General features: G+C 42.2%; 1 protein-coding gene across 2 annotated transcripts in view; it reads left to right on the forward strand.

Annotated features, from left to right (window-relative positions):
* DACH2 (dachshund family transcription factor 2) overlaps positions 1 to 21,135 on the forward strand; it is a 321,366-nt gene that overhangs the window by 256,672 nt on the left and 43,559 nt on the right. For both annotated transcript variants that reach the window (XM_087727336.1, XM_087727337.1), the window contains 4 exons: positions 422 to 577; positions 3,944 to 4,116; positions 13,973 to 14,108; positions 17,216 to 17,296. In XM_087727336.1, coding sequence (XP_087583462.1) covers positions 422 to 577; positions 3,944 to 4,116; positions 13,973 to 14,108; positions 17,216 to 17,296 — 546 coding nt within the window. The remainder of the gene's footprint in view (positions 1 to 421; positions 578 to 3,943; positions 4,117 to 13,972; positions 14,109 to 17,215; positions 17,297 to 21,135) is intronic.

Raw genomic sequence — 21,135 nt, forward strand, 5'->3', positions numbered from 1 at the left:
AACACCAACCCCGAGGTGTCTTAGGGGTGTTTTACAAAAGTAAACGCTGTATCTCCTTGAGATGCTGCCTCAAGGTAGAATAAGGAGGGAGCCACGTACCAAACCACACTTGGGCTGACCATTATGAAAAGATCTTGCCTGAACCTGATTGGTTACACAAGGGTGGGCAATGAGAGACAGCTAACAGAGGGAAGAGTTAAATTTAGGGATTTTGGCACGCGATTCTCAGTTCTGTCTTTGTAGTACTGCAATACATTTTATCTCTAATAAACTATATCTTTCTCAACAAATGGAGCTATTTAGAGGTGTAAGTTATTAAATGAAACAAATGTTTCTAGAGTTGTAAGTTGTGGCAGGTTTGACAAGCTAGCTTTAAAAGAGGGGAACACTTAATGTACTGTGTACTGTTGTTGTTTTTTAGGTGGAAGTGAATCCTCGTGGGATAAAGAGAAGCTTCAGTCGCCGATCCCAACAGGATCTCATCACGGGATTAGCCACGCGGCACTGTCAGGGCAGGCCAATTTGGGGAGCACTCACCCACTTAGTCCTCTGCAGCAGAACCATCTGCTCACAAACAGTACGTATGCAAACACAAAACATTCCAGCATCTTGGCGGGTTCAGAAATGTCCCGGGGCGGGGCGGCCCTGCCGTTAAGCATGGGAAAACATCCTCTTTAGCTGCCATTTCTTGTTTAGAACCTGGTTTGGGGAGTGTGACTTTCGTCTGTTTACCTCAGGATTTACTGAGGTTGCCTGAAGCATCTTTTGAGTAACTTCTTAGTAGCTGTCTTTACCCTGGTTAACACTGATTCATGTTAAACTTTGGGGAAGAGGTTTGCTTACCATGCTTTGTTAATGCAACCCATTTGGTTATTTCAGAACTATTTGGTGGTTAATGTCTTGTGCTAATCCAACAAATTGGTTAATTCGGGAACCAGTTAAGCACATTGCGTTAATGGCACCGTTGAGATGTTGGCGTTCAACAGGGAGTTCCCCAGTGATGTCATAATCTCTGTGGGACAATGAGGTCATTAAAAGCCAGAACATTTCAATCCCGTTTTTCAATCGTCTTCCTACAGCTTCTCTCTTCTCCCCCTGCATTTACATATGGGATTTAGTGGGGTTTTGTGTGTGTGCAATATGCTAATGGAAACTTATCAAAGACAGATCTAACCTAGAATCAAAGAGAAACTTTCTGTCAGTGGAAACAATCGATCAGTAGAACGACTTCAGAAGTTGAGGTTGCTCCATCAATGGCGGCTTTGAACTGTCATAAATACGAGCCAGTTGCCAAGGTTCCACATTTTGATTACATGACCCAGGGGACGCTGCAACGGTCGTAAGTGTGGAATCGGTCATAAGTTTCTTTACTTCAGTGCCGTTTTAACTTTCAGGCACATCGCATTATAAAAGCTAACTTTATTCTTATTGTGGCTCTTTTTAAAAAAATATATTATTTGAATGTTTTACGTGGCGTTTTTATCGAGCGAGCGCGAACTGCCTAGAGTCGTCAGAGGTGAGATGGGCAGCATCTAAGTTTAATAAATAAATAAATAACAATAGCGCTTGAACTTCTATACCGCTTCACAATGCTTTACAGTCCTCTCTAAGTGATTTACAGAGTCAGCCTATTTTCCCCCAACAATCTGGGTCCTCATTTGACCAACCTGGAAGGATAGAAGGCTGAGTCAATCTTGAGCCGGTCAGGATCGAACTGCTGGCAGTGGGCAGAATTAGCCTGAAATACTGCATTCTAATTACTGGGAAGGGAGGGAGGGAGAAAAGGAAGGAAGGAAGGAAGGAAGGAAGGAAGGAAGGAAGGAAGGAAGGAAGGAAGGAAGGAAGGAAGGAAGGAAGGAAGGCCAATAGCACTTAGACTTATATACCACTTTGCAGTGCTTTACAACCCTCTCTGAGGGGTTTACAGAGTCAGCATATGGCTCCAAAACAATCTGGATCCTCATTTGAGCAACCTACAAGGATGAAAGGCTAAGTCAATCTTGAGCCGGTCAGGATCGAACTACTGGCAGTGGCAGAATTAGCCTGAAATACTGCATTCTAATTACTGAGAAGGGAGGGAGGGAAAGAGAAAAGGAAGGAAGGAAGGAAGGAAGGAAGGAAGGAAGGAAGGAAGGAAGGAAGGAAGGAAGGAAGGAAGGAAGGAAGGGCAATAGCACTTAGACTTATACACCGCTTAACAGTGCTTTACAACCCTCTCTGAGGGGTTTACAGAGTCAGCATATGGCCCCCAAACAATCTGGCTCCTCATTTTACCCATCTCGGAAGGATGGAAGGCTGAGTCATCTTTGAGTCCGTCAGGATTGAACTGTTGGCTGTGGGCAGAGTTAGACTGCAATACTGCACTCTAACCACTGTGCCATGCATGCATGCATGCATGCATACATATATACATACTTTCTTGTAACTGTTCGGTGCACTCTTCAGTATGGTCTCGCGCAGCAGAAACCAATTGGTGTCCCTGCAAAGTCCACAAAAATATTTTATTTTACTGCACAACCTGCTGTATATCATTTCGTTGCTGTTGTTGCTGATATAGCCACGGTGACGCCTTCTGAGCTGTCTTCCGCGTGGTGTTTGGAGTAATTATTGAGTAAGAAATAATTCCACCCCGGTCTGCAGAAGGCAGGTGCATTTTCTTCTCTTTCCTTTCCGCCTTCCCAGACCGCCTCCCCCCACTCCCCTTTGTAAAACCTTTTGAGATCTTGTCCCTTAAAACAACGGAAGGGTTGTTACATTCTGTTTGTCATTTGCATGTTGTTTGCATGTCAATCGGATTGTAAAGAGATGAGCAAGTCCGTTCAGACAGATGGTGTCTGGAAGCACTAAAACTCCACGGTGTAGAAGGAAAGATTACGCGACTGCAGGGGAAGAGTTAATGAGTGGACAAAGACTGCCATTAGCAGCTGATGTTGCTCTGGATGGAGTGAGTGAAACAAGAGATATCACAGCACGCATTCCTTCCAAACCAATCATAGCTCTTGGTGTATTGTGTAAATATAAATCTAGAGGTAAATATAAGGATTTTCCCAGCATCTCTTCTGGTGTCATATCGTCTTCCAAAAATAAGTAGTCCTTCACTTGAATGTTTGAATGTTTATTTTATTTATATGCTGGCCTTTTCCCCCGAAGGGGACTTCTAAGCACGATTGAGAGCAGAATTTTCCACCACTAAGCAAGGCCGTTGTTAAATGAGTCCTTTTTGCTGTGGTCGCTAAGGGAATCACTGCGGTTGTTAAGTGAGTCGTGTGGTCTTTAAAGGGAATCCAGGCATTTCCCGATTGGCTTTGCTTGCCAGAAGTCAAGTCTTTCCAGCCATCAATCTTAAAATTGAATCGTAAAGGTCTTTTGAAAGATGCCGATTACAATATTTCTACTCTATATTTTAAACATCAGAATACTTTAGCAAAGTATACATTAGGCTAGACAAGAATTTGGTGGTAAACTAGAACTATTTTGACACACAAAAAATTGTATTCCGATGTCTTACTGATTGAGGAATGATGAAAAGTTTGTTTTAAAAGAAATAAAACTTTTGAACGAGAAAAAAAGAATACTTTAGCAAAAAAAAACCAGAATTAATTCTTTTTGGGTGTAGATTGGTCGATAGAGGAGTGTCTTCATTGATTTGTGCCCTTTGATTATATAGCTAATTTCAATACGGGGGTAACCACCTAAGGTGTATTTCTATTTTTATTTTAAACAAAAGAATTCTGCCCTATTTTTCTTCTATGTATTAATACAAATCTTTTGTTCTTCTTATTCCTGAAGCTAAATTTTACCTGCAAAAAATGTAGAAAACATTTCAAGCTAATTATAGTCCTAATTGACTCGTTCCATTAAACTTTCACCCTCTTTTATGGGTGAAAACCCTAGGAAATCACTGCTTTTAAATTATTTACGGGCTGCTGTTCTCGTGTTTCAGGGATAGACCTGCCATTTATGATGATGCCCCATCCTCTCCTTCCGGTTGGCCTACCTCCTGCTTCTGTAGCGATGGCCATGAATCAAATGAACCATCTCAATACTATCGCCAACATGGCTGCAGCAGCACAGATGCATAGCCCACTTTCAAGAGCTGGAGCCTCAGTAATAAAGGTAAGACTCTGAATATAGTTCTCTGTCGGTGTTGGTGTTGTGGCCTCTCGGCCTCTGGCCCCTCCAGCAGCCGAATCAGATGAGGCATGGGAGTCAGGAGGCAACCTGAGAGCTCTGATGGGGAAGAGGGAATGGAGGAGAGAGAGGAGAGAGAGAAACAGAGACACAGAGAGAGACACAGAGAGACAGAGAGACAGAGACAGAGAGACAGAGGGAGAGACAGAGAGAGACAGAGGTGGAGCTTGGGCTGTCGTCAGCCCTAAGATGAAGAGTCAACAGCCCCCAGGTCTGGAGGTGGCTGCTGAAGAAGAGAAGGAACAGGTGGTTCCAGTCCCTGATGCATGGCTGCACAGAAGGCAGAGGAGAGGAGAGCAGTGGAAATATGTGGGATGAACCTCAGGACGGAAAAGCCACCGCTGCTATTGAAGCCCCACCCTAGTTTTGGGGATAAAAGGCAGGGGGTGGAGATGAATAGATGTGGCAGACAACTATTGATCTCACGGACGGATGGACTTGTTAGTCTGCTGTGTGAGAGAGAGACTTTGCTAAGGCTGCTGGCACTCCTAATAAAGGATGTTCAGGTTGGGGAAGGCTGACCCAGCCAATTTTGGAAGTGAAAACGACCGCCCCTGAGATCAGCAGTAAAGGGATGCAAACCAAGCATTTCCACAGGCTCCACCAGAGCATCAAAGGTTTGTCTGATGGCACTCGGGCAGAACCTTTCCATGAATATCTTCGTTCAGCCATTTGTCTTCCGAAGCCCTTTCTGTAAAGCTTTCACGAGCTTCTTCTTTGCCACCAGAAGATCTTGGCTCCCTGAAACGCTTTGAATGAAACGATGTTGTTCTCTACCCCATCCATCACATTCACCATCCAGAACGAAGCTGTCTATCTCCATCTCCTCTCCGCAGTATCCCACCACCTGTCTCTGAAAGGTGCCTGCTCAGCAAAGTTAACATTTAGTAACTGTGGATAGAAATGTCACAACTATGAAATTTGATTTCCCCTGGACAAGAACACTATAAATTAAGCAGAGCACCACTAGCCAGGTTTCCAAAATCTTCTTTCCCGTCTATAATCTTAACTTAATGTGATTAGCAGCTCCTACCGCCACTTCCATAGTTAAGGATGCTGTCAAAATTTCTGTTATAAATCTCTGCCTTCGGGGATTTACAGTCCCGCTGAGAAAAACTTTCTCGCTGTTTGAAAAACTTGGTTTGCCGGGATTCATCCGCAGGATCAGAATTTTAAACAAAATGTCAGGTGGGTTTATTTTTCAAAAAATCTAAAGTGGACGGAGCAGTTAAAAAAAATGGGCCACTCTGGGGGAAAGCTGATTTTTTATTTTATTTTATTTTAAATAGATGACGTGAGTGGAATCAGTCAAGGTTGAACCTTCCCCTCTTCCAGACCTCTAGAAATGACAGGGTTGTGTTTTGTTTTTTTTTGACTGATGAATAAACAATAAACTAAACTGCCAGTCCTTTTTAGTATTTTATGAAATTTGGGAAGAGGTAAGTCTTATCTTTGCAAGGTTTAAGATGACAAGTTTAAACGCCACCCCGTTAAAAAAAAAAAACAACTCAAGAGTTCTTTCCGAGATGTACAATACCACTGTTTTCATAAATAATATTTCCATTTTTGTTCCTCCATTTGTTTGCCGAAGCATTTTCTGTAACAATAACCTGCGTATATTATTAGCTCAATTGTCTGATAGCCTTTTGCTATTGGCTCAGCCATTAGCACTTGTGCTTAATCACAAATATATGTCTAACGGCTTGAAATAGCATGGAATGCCTGTTAGCCCTGGGGATGTCATTGAATCAGTCAGACATGGCATCAAAAAAATATATATGTTATATATATGTTATATTTGTGTTTTTTATTTGTGCTGATAAATAAATAAAGGGAGACTAGTATAGCTCTATTTCAAGCTATTTAGCTCTCATCAGCTAGCCTAGTAAGGGTATGGCTAGCTGATGAGAGCTAAATAGCTTGAAATAGAGCTATACTAGTCTCCCTTTATTTATTAATCAGCACAAATAAAAAACACACACACACATATATATATATGTGTGTGTGTGTGTGTGTGTGTGTGTGTAGATGTAGATGTAGATTGTGTATATGTATGTATATGTATGTATATGTGTGTATATGTGTGTATATGTGTGTATATGTGTGTATATGTGTGTATATGTGTGTATATGTGTGTATATGTATGTATGTATGTCAAAGTTGATGGGATTTGTATGCTACTGGCTCGCAAATGTGAGTGCATGCACGCTCCACCTTTGTGCATGCTCAGGACCTTCCGTGCATGCGCAGAGCATGAAAACCAGAACGTGCTGATGTTCAGGTGGGTGGGCGGAGCCCCCCGGCGCTACCAGTTCACCCGAACTGGATAGAAACGGTCGAATTTCACTCCTGGGTAAAATTCCCATGACTGGCTAGGAATTCCGGGAGTTGAAATCCACAAACCTTAAAAGTTGCCAAGGTTGGACATTCCTGATATATAGCTTATTCCAGTCCTTCTGCATTTTTCTGTATATTCATGGACTGACAGAGGTGTTCCACTTCCCTAGGAACACAGTAAGAGTCTGAACATTATAAAGTAATGATCAGGAAGCACCTTTCCAAATTACTTGTATTTTGTTTGTGATTGACTGTGTATCAGGGTCGTCTGAAGTTCTGTTAACTTGTTTCGTTGTTGTTGTTGTTGTTTATCTGAGCAGGTGGCAATTAACAACTTGGTGAGAAATGGTCACAATGCAGGGAAATTAGTAAGCGAACAGCTGGTATTAAAGACTAATTGATGCTGAAAGTAGGGTAATTTTTCAAGACACGTAGATATACTGTATGTGTCGATTTCTATAAAAGACTCTTTGGATGGGGCGTAGTTCAGCATATTGTACACGTGGATGATCTTGTCTTTAGCCTCCTCCACGGTTCAAAATCTACCAAATAAGGGGAACCATTTTTGCTAATCGGATTAAATAATTCTTGGAAAAATGTACCAATAATTCCTCCCTCCGATTGTTAATTTCAAATAGAAAAGGATTTCTGAAGACATTGGCTTCTTAAAAGGTAAAGGTAAAGCTTCCCCTTTACCTTTGTAAATATGTGCTAGTCATTCCCAACTCTAGGGGGCGGTGCTCATCTCTGTTTCAAAGCTGAAGAGCCAGCGCTGTCCGAAGACGTCTCCGTGGTCATGTGGCCGGCATGACTAAATGCCAAAGGCGCACGGAACGCTCTTACCTTCCCATCAAAGGTGGTTCCTATTTTTCTACTTGCAGTTTTATGTGTTTTCGAACTGCTAGGTTGGCAGAAGCTGGGACAAATAAGGGGAACTCTCTCCGATGTATAGCACTAGGGATTCGAACCCACTAAATACAAAGTCTTCGGCTAAACTTCTGAATACCGAGCCAAAAAGTTTGAGCAATGCTAGGTCTGTGAATATTGAGCAAATATACAGTATTTATTTATCGATTTGGTTTGATTTGGTTTCTCCAGCCACCCATCTCAGTGTTGGGTTAGAAGTTTGCTAAAAAGTTCTATCATATCTTCCCAATTCCCTTTGGGAAGTCCATCTTGAGATGGCCAAAAGAACTGAAGAGATACTGTAGTCATGAGGCCATCTCGTTCATGAGATTAAAAAAAAAAGTGTTGATAGTTTTCATGCTCATTCTTTTTCCCCATAAAAATCAGACGTTTGTGTCCTGCTTTTGACCCTCAAACCAAATCTTGGACTGGCACATTTATTCTGTAGTTTTCTGCTTCCTTTTTTTCCATCAGGAATTTAATGCCCTGCCCCACAGCCTGCCCGTCTGATGGCAAAGAAGTTTGGAAACAAACTGTGAATAAAATGTCCAATGTTCCGAAAGAACTGACAAACGTTCCTCTTGGCAGAGAAATGCCATTAAGTCCTTTAGGAACTCATTAATAGATTAACATTTGGGCAAGTAATTATAGCCGCAGTGCAAATAAAAATAAACAAGGCCAGCCAGTAGGTCACAATTACTATGGATGCTTGAGATCGATACTATGAAATATCACATCTGAAGGACAAAGGCCAAGTCGACTGTGCCAACACTAGGTAAGCTGTGCATAGACACACAGGGGTGTGTGTGGATCTGCTGTGAGATTGGCTGGGTTGATTAATGTGAATTGGAGGTGGACAAATCTATATATATATAAAGTGTGTGTGTGTTCGTTCCAACGTAACTCTGGAACGCCTTGAGCAATTTCAACCAAACTTGGTACACAGATGACTTACTCTCTGGAAACAAATATTGTGAGGGGTAAGACACCCCTAACACCCCTCGGGGTGTGTGTTCTGTTAAGACGCAGCCTGTTGTGCCTTTAAATGGCTTCGACTGTACTGCCGTAAAATGGCTTGTACTGTACAGCAACACAGTGTAGTTGCCATGGTAATAGTTTCACAGTACTCCATAAGGGGGCTCCCTCTGGTAAGAGGGAATGTCCAACATTAGAAATTACATTTGGTCTGGACATTTTCCCCTATAAATAAATACCCGGATAACGCCAGGCTATCGGCAAGTTCTGTATAAAACAGGATGTTTCGGATATTTTGGATCCAATGGGTGAAGCCATTGAGAACAGAACTCCAAAACACCCGGAGCACATTGAGTGTATTTATTGAATGTAATAAAGGTAAAGGTTTCCCTATGCAGTCATGTCTGCCTGTAGGGCATAATGCTCATCCCTGTTTCATGGCCAAGGGAGTCAGTGATGTCCGAAGACATTTTTCATGATTGTGTGGCCAATATGGCTATACGCCAAGGTGTGCGGAATATTGTTACCTTGCCACAGAAGTGGTACCTATTTATCTATTCGCATTTGCATGCTTTTTACCTGCTGGTTGGGCAGGAGCTGAGGAAAGGAACGGGAGCTCACTTGAATCTCGAACCTGGGTCTCGAACCCAGGCTGTCAGCTTTCCAGCTAACAAACTCAGCATGATTAACCATTGAGCCATCGCACCCCTCTTTATTGAATTTATGGTCTACCCTATTCAGTAGACTTTTGCTGGAGCCCCAACCACCGGGGCATGGACTGGCAGTGGGCCGCAGCACATCAGAAACCGCTCCGTGCAAACAAGCAAAGCCCCATTCATGGGATGCAGGCAGCATGCAAAACCATGTCCCCTCTGGTCCATGGAAATTTGTCCCCACCCCCCTCCTCCCCGGAACTGGTTCGTGGTACCAAAAATGTTCGGGGCCACTGGCTTCAGAGAAATACAACAAAATGATGTAGAATATCAACATAAGCACCTAGCCTTCCATTCAGTATAGATAACAGTCAGGGATTTAAAAGTGGTTTAGACGCTGAGCTTGTCAATCAGAAATGTTGGCAGTTGGGCAGTTCGAATCCCTAGCGCCGTGTAACGGAGTGAACTCCCATTACTTGTCCCAGATACTGCCAACCTAGCAGTTTGAAAGCATGTAGAAATGCAAGTAGAAAAATAGAGACTAACTTTGGTGGGAAGGTAACAGCATTCCGTGCGCCTTCGGTGTTTAGTCATGCCGGCCACATGAACCCGGAGACGTCTTTGGACAGCAGTGGCTCTTCGGCTTTGAAACAGAGATGAGTGTCGGCCCCCAGAATCGGGAATGACTAGCACATATGTGCAAGGGGAACGTTTATCTTTACCTTTAGCCCAAAAGAATTGGAAAATCTGTGCATTATTAAGCAAGTTTATGGAAAGCAGTTTAATGCACATCAAAAAAATAGCACCTTGGACAGCTCCCCAGAATGTTCATGTCAGTAAGACTGTGAACTTCCACAGTAGAACAATTTCCACTCAGCTACAGAGATTCAACCACATCTTGATGTAAGACAACCTGTTTATATTTAAGGGGTGCATCGTATTCTATAACCAATTCTTCTGAGAGAGCAGAGGTGTCATTTGTTCTACTATGTCTTCGGAACTAGTATCCTCACAATCAAATGATGCTATCCTGTTCACACCAAAGGAATACCAACATCATGAGCTTTTTTCTTCTGAGGAGGAGTCTTTTGATGGGATTCCTTCCAGTTTGATTTATACACTATTAAAACTCTTGTCCCAAAAGGGCTTTTTCAAGAGGCAACTGGACTTTCTGTGGGTTTTTCGTAGAAGATGTTTCACTTCTCATCCAAGAAGCTTCTTCAGCTCTGACTGGATGGTGGGAAATGGAAAGACGTATATTCCTGGCAGACAGCTGGTCATTTACATTCTTTTAGCGGGTCGTTAAGGTCACCTGCAGTTTTATCTGTGTCATAACACAGATTACCTCCCACAGACCCATTAGATCACACAGGGTTGGCCTCCTCCGGGTTCCGTCTACTAGCCAATGCCACCTGGCTACTACCCGGGGGAGGGCCTTCTCTGTGGCAGCTCTGGCCCTCTGGAATGAACTCCCCGCAGGGATTCGGACCCTCACCTCTCTCCAGGCCTTCCGAAAAGCCATCAAAACCTGGCTTTGCCGGCAGGCCTGGGGTTGATGAGTTCCCCTCCCCTCTCGACTTGTGTGGTTGTGTGATTCTTGCTTATTTTAATTATTTGTATTCTGTTCTATGTTCCCCTTTTCCCCTTTTGAGTTGTTCGCCGCCCTGAGTCCCTCCCAGAGAAGGGCGGCATACAAATAATAAAATTCAATTCAATTCAATAACGGTCACCTGAGTGGTGCAAATATTAAAACTTTAACAAACTGTTAGATTGTTTGTAACCCTCAGACGAAATGGTGTATCCTAAGGAAACAATTTTCAAATCAATATACCACAAACGGGCTAACTTACAAAATGAGTCCAAGATGATGTAATATCTATGCTGTGGTCAGGTCCATATACAAATAGTTGGAGCTCTGGATGTCCAGACTATAGTGGACCAATAATTGGCATTTTTTTTAGCGCTCTTCAGTCCCTTAGGAGCAAGGAAAATCGATATTGTGGTTTTTGTTCAGAGCACATACATATTTTGCTCCTGCCCCTGTAACAATACAACCTTTACAAAGCTGGCTTAACTGAGTTGGAAATGCTACCTTTAACATATTTGGATGTTAATGCCTGTGTGGTGTGCACACAGATGTATGGCTATAAGCTACCCAGAAGGTGAGTTTATATATCTGGAGTAAGCCGGACTACAGCTAATTTTTAGAAGAGAACTGAAATATATACAGAGAGTGGCAGGGAGATGTAAAATCCACAAATGACAAAAAATGAAGTCGTCAACAGGTGAAGATGCTTAGCCTATCCGGTCTGCCATTTTCCAATTGCAATGTCCTCATTGATTTGTTACAAATACTGTTAACCCTGTGTTTGGAAAATGCCAGGAACATGATTGCATGTGTTCTCATTTGTAATAAAATAGATTAACTCGCTGTGAAATTTTAACTAGACGGAGACACAACAGTAGCTACCTAATGAACCACAACTCATTGCTGTTAAGTAGCTTAATAGAAGCAGACTGATTACGCTGTTGAAAAATGGATCTGTTTATGTGCAAAGAAGAGGCCGCTAGCATACATTATTGGAATAGATAGCCACAACTGCCTTCCATGCTGAAGAGGAGTTTTATTTTTGTGCTCGGGATTACCTTGCCATAGCCGGCAACATCTGAATGACAGTACCCACACGAGGCTAAGCCATGATTTCAAGATTTGTTGAATCAACCACTGTTGGCAGGTGTTGCACGCTGGACTAAGCCATAAATACTGCTTACAAACCACAATGCTGGGTTCACACCCCACCCCACCAGTTAAAAAACAGTTAGTATGATGAGCCATGGTGGCACAGTGGTTAGAATGCAGTATTGCAAGCTATTTCTGCTGACTGCCAGCAGTTTGGCAGTTTGACTCTCACCGGCTCAAGGTTGACTCAGCCTTCCATCCTTCTGAGGTCGGTAAAATGAGGACCCAGATTGTTGGGGGCAACATGCTGAGAGAGGGCTGTGAAGCACTAAAGCAGCATATGTCTAAGTGCTAAGTATTATAATGGCTTAGCATGATAACAGACAGTAAAAAAACCAAGACACTCATTATACAGGTATCTACCTACATGACATCACTATCAAGCCCTTGAGCTTATGTTTAATTCAAAGTGCATCATTAGAGCACACAGCTCTCCTTCCTTCCTTCCTTCTTTCCTTCCTTCCTTTCTCTTGTGCTCAGACCAATGGCAGGGATTTTCCCTTCCTTCCCCTTCCCTCCCTCCCTTCCTTCTTTCCTTCCCTTTCTCCTTCCTTCCTTCCTTCTTTCCTTCCTTCCTCAACACAATTCTCAAGTCTCCAGTAATACCCTACCCATGTCCTGAAAAATGACAGAGGTTTCTTTCCAACTGCTTTAAATCAAAAACTCCCTCAAGATGTACCAAACCAAGAATAGAATTACTATCTGCTTAAGCTTAACAAATATTTTTAATTAGTAGGCTAACAGTAGAGCAATTAAAGGCTTCCCTTTTAAGTTTTATTAGTTATTGTATGTTCATTAACTAAGAGATAATTAGTTAAGAAAGCAGCCCCGTTGAGGATTATCCACTGCATAATAGATACACATCTGTGATTTTGAGGTTCACTTGCTATTGAATGTCCAATAACTATCCTATTAAAAACACATTTGAGGCAGTGTTTTCTCCACAATTCATTTTGAACAGACCACACAACCTACTCTTGGTAAAGGCCCCTTGTCATAAAACTCTCTGCACAACCTTCAAAAGGTTTTGCTTGAAATAGGAGGCCTGGAAAAAGCTTGCTCTGAAGTACAGAATTCCAAGGTAGCCTTAAAAGCAGAACCCAGAGATGGCTCTGGATGAAATTAGAAGTCAAAGCCAAGTTGTCTTTGATGCACTAAAAGGTGAAGCATAGCATTTTTGAAACAAATCTTTGGCAGAGTTGTGGAATCATTAGAGCGCGAAGCCTCTCCACCACGACAAGGTAAAGCTCCTCGGAGGGGTTATTATTATTATTATTGCGTGGTTAATCTTTGGTGAGATTCACAGCCTTTGGGGCTGGTTGGTAGCTCAACAGCTCGAGTCCTAACCAAGGACCTAGGAACTATTAAGGTAACGTCGGAGGATATAAGCTGTTTCAAGTGGGGTCGTTTTTTGTAGAATCAGAATGTTCAAGTCTGATAAATTTAAAATTTCCAAATAGCGAGGTAGCCCTTTAGGTTTTGCTCCAAGGGCTCCAATTACAATCTGGACAACAATCGCTCAACTTCAATTTGCAAGTCCCGGTACTTTTTTTTCTTGCTGTTTATCTTCAATTCCTGCATCTCCAGGTATTGCAATGTCAATGAACCATACTTTTTTCTTTTCAACTATTGTTATGTCAGGTGTGTGGTGGGCCAAGTGCCTGTCAGTCTGGATTCTGAAGTCCCACAAGATCTTGACTTTCTCATTCTCTAAAACCTTCTCAACCTGATGGTCCCAGTGTTTTTTGTTGTACGCAAATCCAAACTTTTGGCACAATTTCCAGTGAATGATCTTAGCACCGCGGTCATGGCGTTGTAGGTAGTCAGTTTGTGAAATTTTGTTGTACTTGCTGATCAAGTGGTCGGCTGTCTCGTCTTTCTCATTACAGAGGCGACATTTGCTGTTGGTGGTAACATGTTGAATTTTTGCCTTCATGTAGTTTGTGGCTAAGGCTTGTTCTTGAACAATTATTATTATTGTTGTTGTTTTGTTGTTGTTGTTGTTGTTATAATTATTATTATATAAACTGATATGAAGGTGTCCGATTCTGTTCCAATTTTCAGTTTCATTTGGGAAGTCAATATAGAGATTCATTTGGATCACCTTCGAATGGAATCCTGAAAGAAACACAATTAATTGCTTGAACCAATCTTCTTTCTTTCTTTAAAGGAAAGGATCCAAGACAGCCCTTCGCCTGCTCCATCTGTAGAAGAGGGCCAGAGACCTGGGAGCCACACCTCTTCACACCAGAGCAGCAGTGTTTCAAGTTCCCCCTCCCAAATTGACAACACACCAGATAGAATTGGTTTGTACCGTTTCATTGTTTTGAATTTAGGAACAACCCTGCGGGAAATGGGAGGCAGGAATTCCTGTGGGCAGTAAATATCTGAAAATTGTTATAGGCAGGGAGGGGGAAAGGAAGAGAAATGAAACAAACCTATATATGTTGGAGACTCTGTTGTGCAATAAATTGTCCGTCAAGGCGAAACCATCCATTATGACTTAGGAGAAGGGGTGGGATTGAGGTGGTTCGGACCAATTTGGGTGAACCAAGTGCTAATTTTACGTCTGGTTTGCTGAACGGGTAGTTGCAAAGACTGGCTGGCCCCGCCCGTCCCACTCCGCTTCTCCTAGGAGTCTCCTCGTGGCCAGTTTTGGATGCCAGGCAAGTGCAGGGCCGATGCAGAGGCTCTGAGAGGGTGAAAAACGGGTCTGCCAGAAGTCCAGAAATGCACCCATTTCCAGCCTCCAGAGCCTGGGGGAGGCCGTTTTTACCCTCACAGACTTATTTGGCATCCAAAACGGGCCATGTGGAGACTCCTGGGAGTGGTGAAAAGCTCCTCCTCACCTCTGCCGTGGTGCAGCCACCCAGTAACCAGGCAGAGAACCAGTTGCTAAAAATTTTGAATCCTATCCCTGCTTAGGAGGGGATGAAAATGTTTATTTTCCTGGCCTTTTTAATGCTGATGTTTTAGTTCAGTTCTTAAGGTTAGGGATCGGTTAAGTTTTAGATTTTAATAGTGCTTTATAAGACGTACCCATATTTGTTTTTGGAGAATGAAATTTCACGCAATGTCCCATTGAAGTTTTGAATTCAAAATGGTCTCTTTCAAACGATTTGCAGGCATCTTAAGCTTGAAATGGATCTGTTAATGAAATTAGCTACTTACTCTCCCCAAATTATAGAATTATGGAAATGGTGGAGAAGGATGGAATGGAGACTATTTGGTCCTATTTGACCCAGATATTTTGAAATATTTAAATGCCAGCAAATCAGTGTCCATAATTGATTGCTTAGATTTGTAGTCAAAAGTGGGTTTAAATACGTTAAGGATAAACGATGCCACATTCTAATCAGCAAAGACATAAATATCTCCCATAGTCATGATGGTATTATATACTTGTACGATTTTCCAGCTGTTAGGTTGTTGTTGTTTTCAAAATGCTCTTTCAACAGGACAGATGATGGTTTTCAAGCTTACATCCATCAGCTCTGACTGTTAACCCTCTTGCTGGCTGTATTAGGCAAAAAGAATTGCGGAAAAATCCCTGTTCTTTTAAATGCTTTACTCTGTTAAAAGGCATTTTTCATCCTAAATAATTTTGATGAATCAGTCCGGTTATTAGTTTATTTTAACCTTTCCGGGGAGCACAACACTTTTTCTTTGTATAATTCTCTCAAGCCTTGTTACACCTTAGAGAATTATTTTCAAGAATTTAGTTGTAACTCAACAGCTGTTAAAGGAACAGTCGTGAGTCGAGGAATTCCTGTATTTTCTGCCACTGAGTCACAACAACAAGATTGGAAGCCATATAAATTGTTAATAACTAAATAAATAAATGTCCTAATTGTTCTGACTTAGACTTCCCAAAAGCAGGAAGCCGACTCTTCGTCCTGATAAAACCACTTTTATTTACAGTAGGTTAAAGGGAATTCCTCTCTAGCAAAGTCCCAGCCAACAGTCTTTCAAGAGAATTCACAACTACAGACCTTTATCAGGCTTGGAGAGCTGCCAGGCCAATATCTTCCAAATGCCACTCTGTAGCAGACAATACTTGGCAGGAAGAGATCTTCACCTTAATGAATTGATTGTCTCCTGCAAACTTCCCTCTCCTTTCGCTCCTCTTTATTCCCTATGGGAGGGGCCTTTCACTGTCCACCTGTGGCTTTACTCCCGGGTCGACCCTTGTTCCTTAGCTGTTCCCTTCTCCTGGCAGCTCTGCGCATGCGCACACTGGGAACAGGCTCCAGATGTTCTTCTGCCCCACTGATGTCCAACTCCGAAGGCAGCTGATAACTGTTGGATGGCCCTGGCCCCATCTCTGCCTCCAGTGCAGAGCCTTCATCAGAGCCTTCCTCAGACTCCAGGACTGGCCCGTGTTCCTCCCCAACCTCCTCACTGTCCAAATCTGCTGCCAGATCTGCTGGCGGGCCACAACACTAATTTATGTTGCAATGGCATGGTTCGCACAGTCATCCTGGCAATGGAGGGGAAAACTGAGATCACCTAATGTGAAAATTCCTTTTCAGGACTTCTGTGTTCTCATTGAAATCAATTCTAAAGAGGGTCTTGGGCTCCATGGCCTTAAACCTTTTGTCACAAAGGATGACTGATTGTATGTATGTATGTATGTATGTATGTATGTATGTATGTATGTATGTATGTATGTATGTATGTATATGTTCTGTTCCCAGCCTCTACAATATGCAGACTTGGCTGTCTGCCACAACTAAGGAGGGAGATAAGCAGCCCCTTAGTTGGGAGCCCAGAAAGCTATCTCTATGAAACAAGGCTTGAACTCACGAAATTCTCCCAATCTTTCTCTACGGCTGGCTCAGTAAATTGTTGTTTCCCGCAAAATTCCCCTCCTGTTGCCCCACCTATAAGCTGTCCGGGAGGGGCCAATAGTAGCCACCTGTTCCTATTTCCTTTGGTGACCCTTTTTCCAAAGCTGCTCCCTCCTCCTCGCAGCACTACGCATACGTACCTCAGGAACAGCCTCCCTCTGTTCTTCCTCACTGCTCCCTGAATCAGATGCCACCTAGTGGCCAACAGGCCTCTCTAGTCCCTGCTCTGACTCCGAACACCCCCCAGAGTCTTCCTCAGCCTCCAGCGCAGTCCCAAAGTGTTCATCGCTGTCAGATTCCAGCAACAGCTCAGCTGGCCGCTGTTGGGCCACAACAGTGTGTGTGTGTGTGTGTGTGTGTGTGTGTGTGTGTGTATACAAATATATTTCCAGTCCCTGAGTCATTGTCTTGGACTTAAAATACTACAATCATTATTGTGATGTATATGTTTAATTAGATTTTATCTATCTATAATCTATCATCTGTCTGTCTATCTATCTAACTATCTATCTAATTTGATCCTTATTTCTCCCCTACCCCGTGCACCTTCAATTTTCTTTTAGGTCTGTTATCAAATATTAGAGAAGGAGAAGCAATAGATCAAGAATCTGGACCCAACCCCAAAAGGCTCTCAAAGGAGAAAGGTAACACCATTTTTTTTCTCATATCAAAATGATTTTTAGACTTTTTTTGCTGCTCTATAGCTGTATATTAAAATTAGAAGGATTGTATAGATTATAGCATACTCTAATTTGGAAAATGATTTAGATTGGGTGATATTTGCATTCACCTCCAGTATTTTGCCATTTAACGCAAGGGGGTGGGGGTGGATCAGAAAGACACACACACACCTATTCTACAAAAGGGTAATCTCACTCTCTCAAAGTTCCCACTATATGGTCCCATATCTGATAGGCAAAGTCCTGCTTGTTACTCACTAAATGCTCAAAAACTTGGTTCTTTCACTCAGTTTCTTTCATTGTTTGTTTGTTTGTTTATAAATAAGTCTTAAAGGCCACCTGAATCCCAAATAACTGTAGGGAGTAACTTATTGGTTGGTTGGATCACAGTATCAGAATTTAATCCTGGTTTTGCTGAAGCTACTTGACTTCTGTAGATTCGGTGAGGAAGAACCATTGAACCTGATATTTTTTTTAAAAAATGATAGTAAATTGTTTTGTAGTCTATAATACAAATGGGTAAAAAATCCCCACACTTAAGATGTTTTTATACATCTTAAGGATGGTTTAGGGACACGGTGGCTCAGTGGCTAAGATGTTGAGCTTGTTGATCAGAAGGTCAGCAGTTCAACTGTTTGAATCCCTAGCGCTGAGTAACGGAGTGAGCTCCTGTTACTTTTCCCATCTTCTGCCAACCTAGCAGTTCAAAAGCATGTAAAAAATGCAAGTAGAAAAATAGGAACCATCTTTGGTGGGAAGGTAACAGCGTTGCCTGCACCTTCGGCCTTTAGTCTTGCCTGCCACATGACCATGGAGACGTCTTCAGACAGTGCTGGTTCTTCAGCTTTGAAACGGAGACGAGCACCGCCCCGTAGAGTCAGGAACGACTAGCACATATGTGCGAAGGGAACCTTTACCTTTAAGGATGGTTTAAGTCATGCGTGCTTGATTATAACTCTGGTAGTTGGCGGAGAGTTGCATTCTTGAATCTATCTCAGACTTTCTGTGACATCTAGTTTTGCTGATTCAGATTAAGTCTACAGAATAACAGCGCTAATCATTCTGGCAAAAATAAGTTCACACGCCATCTTATCCAATCATCTGTCAGTTCTGAAATACTTAAGAGTGGTCACGTCGGGGTCGCGACTTCTGTACGTTGTTCGACTTCTTTGTGTTTGCATTCCTTGTATTTTACACTTGCAATGAATTGTGTTTCACGTGAATGCAATGAACTAATTGTATTAATGCATTTGCATTCATTATAGCTTGCCTCCTGCATTTTTGAATTTTAATTCAATTGCCAACATTTTATTGATTTATTACATGCATTTTAGCCCCTCCCCTGCTTTGTTTCTAAGGCGGCTTGAAATCATAAAACCATTAAGGAATAAAACAAGCTCTGCCACTTTTATCTTTATCAAGGCCAATACCGATGATGGTGATGACGAAGATGATACTATCATCATCAAGGATTCAGGAATTCATTATTGAGGGGGATATGTAGTTAACACAAAAGTATCTGTGTTTATTAAGTATGGCAAGTCAGCAATTTACCCAGGCATGGTAAACATATGTTTTCACATCTGGTTTCCGTTAATATCATCATGATTTTGAAAATGATTTATAGCGCTCTGAGCCATAAACCGCCAGCTTTGCTGTAACTTGGAGTTTTTGTGAGATTGAGCTAATTATTGAAAGCATGTTCCAGTGGCAGGCTGAGGTGGGGTGGGGATGAAAGGCTGCCTCTCCAAATAATTTACCAAGCTTGCCCTGGAAGAGAGTCACAAGACATCATCCATGGAAAGAACCCTGGAGTAGCTAAGCAGTGGTAGATCTTTCTGCAAGACTCAATATATGTGGTGGATGTGATTTTGGCCACAGGAATGTAAAAGAACTCTCTTCCCACAGAGTTTCACAGCACTCTCCGCTTCAAGGCAAGGCTGAAAAAGTGAGAATTTCACTGTTTTGCGAGAACTACGATTGCTTTGGGCTGTGCCAATCCTTTGAAAATGTTGCTTTCCCTACATAGGACTATATCCAAGGCTTCTTGACATCTGGTATGTGGGAATGATCTTCATGAGACAGGGGAAGAGATGCTGCTTAGGGAATGATCAGATAAGGGATGGAGGAGCCCACAACTACATAACGGAGAAAGAAGCTCAGAAAGGAACAGTAGGAGAAGAGGCAGAAGCTGGGAGTGGAGTCAAGAGAGGACTCAGCCTAAAATTGTTACGTCCCCCCTTGAATTCCATTAACCCTTATCTAGAGCCCATTTAATGCTTAGCCTTAGTTGACTAGACTCTTGTGAATAGGCGTGAGCAATCAATCTTCTGAATTTGAATTTACACTCCTGACATTAACCTCCCACAATGACTACTACTACAACAGCTCATGGCCCACTATTGACCTGGGAAGCTGGAGAAGTTACAGATCATGGGATTTTACACACAGGTGTATTTCTCTGCCATTCTTTCTTAGGAAATTCTTTGTTTACACTGAGAACCGGTGGGAAATCAACGTTGATGGGTTTTTGTTTCCATCTCGTTCGAGCTCAATTAAAGAAGTTTAGAATCGAATAGAATATTCTTTATTGGCCAAGTGTGATTGGACACCCAAGGAATTTGTCTCTCGTGCATAAGCTCTCAGCATACATATATTCAAACAACAAAGTGATAAATCATAAATTCTCTTTCCACAAGGTGAAAAGGGGAGGGGTTGAATAAAGAAACAAACAACATTGATTTGAAAACTTGAAAAACCATAGAGCCTTTGTGGGGGGAAATTGTTAATTGTGTGAAACAGATGCGGGGTTGACTGGTTTTTAGAGAGGAAGGTTGTGACTGATTCCCCTCCCCCTATTTCAGGGGTCAGCAACCTGGGGCTCTGGAGCCGCATGTGGTTCTTTCATCCCTCTGCTGTGGCTCCCTGTTGTCAGTCAGCTCCACAATTGATAGGGCTTTGGGTTAGGACAGGTAGAGGAAAAAGGACGCTGCGCTATGAGGAAACTCTATGGTGGGGGAACCGGACTTCCGGTTGGCTTCAAAATTAATGGGGGGCTTCCTTTGTGGCTCTTTGAGAGTTTAAGGCTGTTGACCCCCTACTCTAATTAGTACCAAAGATTTTAGTACCAAAGTTTTTTCAAAAGGCAACTGAACTTTGTTTTTCCTTTTTCCTTGTTTTTCACTTTTCTTCCAAGAAGCTTCTTCAGCTCTTCAGTTCAGTCATAACTGAAGAAGCTTCTTGGATAAGAAGCGAAACTTCTTCAAGGAAAAACAAACTCCAGTTTCCTTTTTAAAAAGCCCCTTTGGGACTACTAGCAAGACCTAAATGACTTGAGAATCTCCATGCACATACCCCTCGTTAGTTTATTTTATGATTGAAAGATAAGAATATGTTTGTGGAAACACAAAATATTTTTTTAATTAAAGGCCAGATTGAATTTGGACACTACTTATAATTAGATTTGTGGGGGGGGTTTGCGTACAATATGCTAATTTTTGGACATATGTCTTCATTCCATTCAAAATATTTGGATTGCACCAGCTTTCTTCACGCCGGGCGTGTTTTCCTTTTAAAGGTTTTGTTTTGCGTATTATTGCCATGTTTAATTTTACTTTCAACTGTCCCTAGCATCTGTTCAAAAAAATAATAATCCACCTTTGGAAATCATTTTTGGGAAGGTGGGAGGGGGAGAGGGGAATTAATAACACTCTTTCAGACCAATCGGTTCTAATTTTTTTATTTTTTATTTATTTTTTGAGTGGGGAATGAAAATTAATGAGTCAAGATAAGAAGAGACCAGT

The sequence above is a fragment of the Thamnophis sirtalis genome, unplaced genomic scaffold, assembly GCF_051295495.1.
Source record: "Thamnophis sirtalis isolate CommonGarterSnake01/CBP01778 unplaced genomic scaffold, rThaSir2_p1.2 scaffold_13, whole genome shotgun sequence".
Lineage (NCBI taxonomy): Eukaryota > Metazoa > Chordata > Lepidosauria > Squamata > Natricidae > Thamnophis > Thamnophis sirtalis.